This window comes from Triticum dicoccoides, chromosome 1B (assembly GCF_002162155.2).
Source record: "Triticum dicoccoides isolate Atlit2015 ecotype Zavitan chromosome 1B, WEW_v2.0, whole genome shotgun sequence".
Classification (NCBI taxonomy): domain Eukaryota; kingdom Viridiplantae; phylum Streptophyta; class Magnoliopsida; order Poales; family Poaceae; genus Triticum; species Triticum dicoccoides.
The window spans coordinates 434,974,247-434,978,509 of NC_041381.1; the positions used below are offsets into that span (position 1 = coordinate 434,974,247).

The 4,263-nt window shown below is 53.9% G+C and overlaps 1 protein-coding gene across 1 annotated transcript; it reads right to left on the reverse strand.

Annotated features, from left to right (window-relative positions):
• Positions 1 to 32: 32 nt before the first annotated feature.
• Positions 33 to 2,241, reverse strand: LOC119306284. The gene is made up of 2 exons (XM_037582551.1): positions 1,935 to 2,241; positions 33 to 1,261 (listed from the first exon to the last, which is right to left on the reverse strand). Exon 2 carries the CDS (start codon positions 744 to 746, stop codon positions 270 to 272), a length of 477 nt encoding a protein of 158 aa, XP_037438448.1. The 5' UTR covers positions 747 to 1,261; positions 1,935 to 2,241; the 3' UTR covers positions 33 to 269.
• Between the last annotated feature and the right edge of the window lie 2,022 nt (positions 2,242 to 4,263).

A 4,263-nucleotide genomic window follows, 5' to 3' on the forward strand; every position in this document is an offset into this window, starting at 1 on the left:
GTGTTCATAATAAATCATGATTACAACACCACATGCAGCCCAATTCTAGACAGAGCCAGAAGGACATATATCCCGATACAATTACAACACTGCATCATTATCATCTCTACATCTGCCATACTCAGTTCTTGCAACATGCCCCAAGAAAGATCATGAGATGGAGGCAGCAGAATGCCACAAACAACATGTACTTGCAGACTGACAAGGCTGTACGGGTAACATGGCGACTCCCTGAATCGCCCTCGAAGCGAACACAATCAGTCTTGTACTCAAGCAGCTCCGTGAAAGAAAAGATTGCGACAACACAAGCGTACAAGCATACTATGATGGCAAACTGAAACAGGCAGAATCAACCTCTTCCAGAGAGGGAAACGGGCCATACCGGTCTTGAGTTTGGCGGCGTCGGCGGTCTTCTTTGCAGCCTCGGCGTGTTTCTTGGCAGCCCGAGTCGCATCGGTCTTCCGCTTCACCTCGTCGTTTGCTTCCTTGAGATCCTTGTCGATGAAGTCGAGCTCCTTGTCCGCCTTTGCAGCTGTCTCCTCGGCTTGAGTTGCCGCCTTAGCCGCCTCGTCGACAGCCATCTCCAAGTCCTCGATCCTCTTCTGCGCGGCAACGACGTCGTCGACAGGGTTGGCCTTGGCTTGGGCCAAATTCTCATCGGCGGCTTGGGCAGCTTCGATTGCCTGATTGGCGTCGGATCTGGCGATCTCTTTGACCTTGAGGGCGTTGTCGAAGGCGGCGCACATCTCCGCGGCGACGCGCTTGGCGTCCGCTTCGGCCTGGACAGCCTCTGCTTCGGCATCCGAGGCGGCCTTAGAAGCATTAGGCGCGAGGGTGCGATCAATGGCAGCCTGCGCGGCAGTGGTGGGACCGGCCTCGCGTAGCTCCTGCTCTTCTTCATGGCCTCATGGGCACCGGCATCAACGATGATCTTGACAAGATAAACAATACAAGCTGCGAGGGCCATTGCGATGGAGAGAAAAGTAACATCGAAGGCCAGGTTCTTGTAGTGATGAGCCACTTGTTTGGCGTCGCACGTTATGGATGTTGCGTTGAGGCTGCGGAGTGCCTCAATCACTGGTGATGGATCCGAGACGCTGTTACCCACAAGAAACAGACTCGTAACGCCGCCGATGAATGCCAACATCTTTATCAGACGATCCTTGAAAGATCCAAACATCTTGAACGCGCGTATCTTGATCAGAAGATCCCAGAAAGATCCCAATATGTTGAACACCCACATCTTGGCTAACAACTGTTTCTGAAGAGGAAAACCATTGAGAGGAAAACGAGTAGCAGTTAGTGGCCTGGCATGAACAAGATTAAGATAAACAACCAATGATATCATCCAGAAATCACCACACAAGATAAAAGAACCACCTTTCTCCCCAAAGTAACAATGAAACAAGATGCGACCTGTCTCGGTCGCGCGCGTGCAAACGCTCGAGCAGGAGCCCATGCTCGACTCGGGCGCGGCACAACATGGCGAGGAGCGGCGACAGGAGCTGTGTGGGCACGGCGCGGCTTGCGGGAGAGCTGCTGTACGTGCGCGGGCACGCACGCATGTGCGGGTGAGCGCGGGCAAGCAGAGGGCTGCGGGGCACTCGAGCTCGAGCGTTGCTCGGCTCGGGGCCATGGAAAAAGCGCGGGCCAGGAAGAGAAAATGGGGCATGCGAGACGAGGCAGTGCAAGGCACGCGGGCGAGGCGGGCGTGCTGCTGCGCATGGTGCGGGTGTGCGCGAGGCGCGGCGAGCGCGTGTGTGCATGAGGAGGCGCGGGTGCTGAGTGTGTGCGTGTGCGCGAATGAGGCAGGGCAACGAGCTTGAGCTCGCTGCCATGGTCGTCTAGGGCGTCCCTGGCCTCGGGCACGATGGGATCGGCGGCTACAGCGACAGAATTGAACCGGAGAGGGGCTGGGAGGAGCGGCTGCTCACCTAGGTCCCGTAGGACAAGACGAGGCGGCCGGAGACGCGACGGAGAAGACTCGAGGACGCGCTGATCGTGGTGAAGCTCGGCTCCGTGAAGAAGATGAAGCAGGGGAGGTAGACAGGGCGCGGCGATCCGGATCGGGGAGGACGCGAAATGGAGTCGCGGAGGCGTCGCGATGCGCGTGGAGGAAGAAGGAGTCGCCGGCGAGCTTGCTACGCCGGAGGAGAGCCCCGGCTCCTCCCGGCCATGGCGTCGGGCTTGGGGGATGAGGCGCGGTGGAACTGGCTGCTTACCTGGCGGCGGCGCGAGGAGGAAGAGAGGAGGAGGGGCGAACCCTAGGACGAGGCGTGGGGGTTTAATAGGACGAGCTGGCGCGGTGCCGTGGCCATGGTGGCCATGTGTGCTCCTCGCCGAGAGTTACTGTGTGAGAGAGATGTGATCGAGGTGGAAGAAAAGGTGCACGGTGGGGGGATGACAGGTGGGGCCGGTCCAGTGCATGACTGGAATTTACCAGGCAGGAGAGAGCAAGAGGTACAGGTGGGCTGGGCTCCGGCTCGGCTGGGCTCAGGTAAGGTTTTCTTCCTGTTTTGATTTCTTCTTCTTTTCTGTTTTCAGCATACACAGAATTAGAAGAAAACTAACAGGGGGTTTAGGCGAAAGAGCTGAGAGATAAAAAAATATCCCCAGACTCCTGGAAAAGTGCACTATTTAAATAAAAATGCTCTGGAAATTTTTAGAGACTACAAATTCAAACAAGTTTGAAAATAATTCAAGCTTGAATAAATCCTTAGCCCAACCAAAACACTTCCAAATGATCTTAAAACTGGAGGAGGTGGTCTTGGCTTGATCTAGTATTTATAGGAAAATATTGAACAATTTTTGGAACATGAAAATGTCACTTGCAATAATTAGAGAAAGAGGAAAGAAGCTAATGAAGGGTTTGAGCACTTGATCATGGTTTGGTTTGGATATGAATTGGGCCCCGGACGCAAATGAATACGCAAGAAGATGATGGGGTTCACACTAGATCATAACGACAAAAAATAAATATGCAAACACCGAAGCAAAGATGGTCATGATGCATGATGCAAAAACAAAATAATCAAACATCACAAGCAAGAACATATCACAAAAATAATGAGGTTTCTGTCTTGGGCTGTTACAAACATCTATCAATTATCTTAACAATGCTAACTATTAGGGTGTGAATAACAATAAAGATAAATAACTGAAATACCTACAATATGATCAAGATAAAGCACAAATCAACATGGTGTCCAAGTCATTAACATGATTGCTGCACGACCATCTCTTACTTCCTTGTGGTCCTCCGACCATCTTTCTCATAGCCATCTAGTGGCTTATCCTCAATATCCTGACATACACAGATGTCAAGGCCATTCCACTATAAGTCTGACATACCTCATCTTTCCACGGGTAGTTTTTAGCAGTTTCATATTTCATTTATAGCTTTGAATTCGACGAGACCAAATAGTGTGACCTAGTACGAACTATGTCCAATACCGAGGATGCGGCTACTCTGGATAGATTTTATGCTCTGCAGAGGATGTGCATTGTACCCACAGTATGGACAATAGTCCAATAAATCCCTTCTATAGCGTGAGGTCAACTCCACTGTGCGACCCCATCTCGTACGGGTGCGCCCGTTTGGGGTAAAACGGACGGATAGCGCGGCCCAACGCGCGGCCTCAAACGGAAAAATGTCCGGAATCCGTCCGTTTTCGACCCATCCCCGGCCCAAAGTTGCGCTCGGTTTGGGGTGAAACGGACGCGCGCGGACGGCCGCGACGCATGCCCTTGTCCCTCCCGTGGCCCGCCTGTCGGGGACACTAGCAGTCCCTCCCTCCCAACGCTTCGACCCTCTGTCTCCCGCCCTGCCTCGCCGCCAACGCCGCCGCTATTCTCTGACCGCCTCCTCACCGCGCAGCCCCCGGCCATCCATACCAAACCACGTGTAGACATGGCCGCCACCACGCCCGCGCTTTCGCCGTAGTTTTGGCCGTCGTTCGGAGGAGGTTTGGCCGTCGCCGTCTTTGCCGGTGGCAGAGGAGACACGACCGCCGGTGACGTACCACGGCGGCCGCGACAGCTTCCGACGGCTCCAGAGCGGCCAGTAGCCGGCCGACAACCACCCCTGCTGCGTGGAGGTGATCATCGCGGCCTCTTCGCCAGCACGACCGCAAGGTGTTCGACATTTTGCCCACAAAGGTATGTACAGTGGAGACGAGTTTTTCTTCCACCAATTCCTTTGTTCATCGGATGATTCATCGTCGGATGATGAAGATCTTGTGGTGGCTGCACTGGTCGTTCACG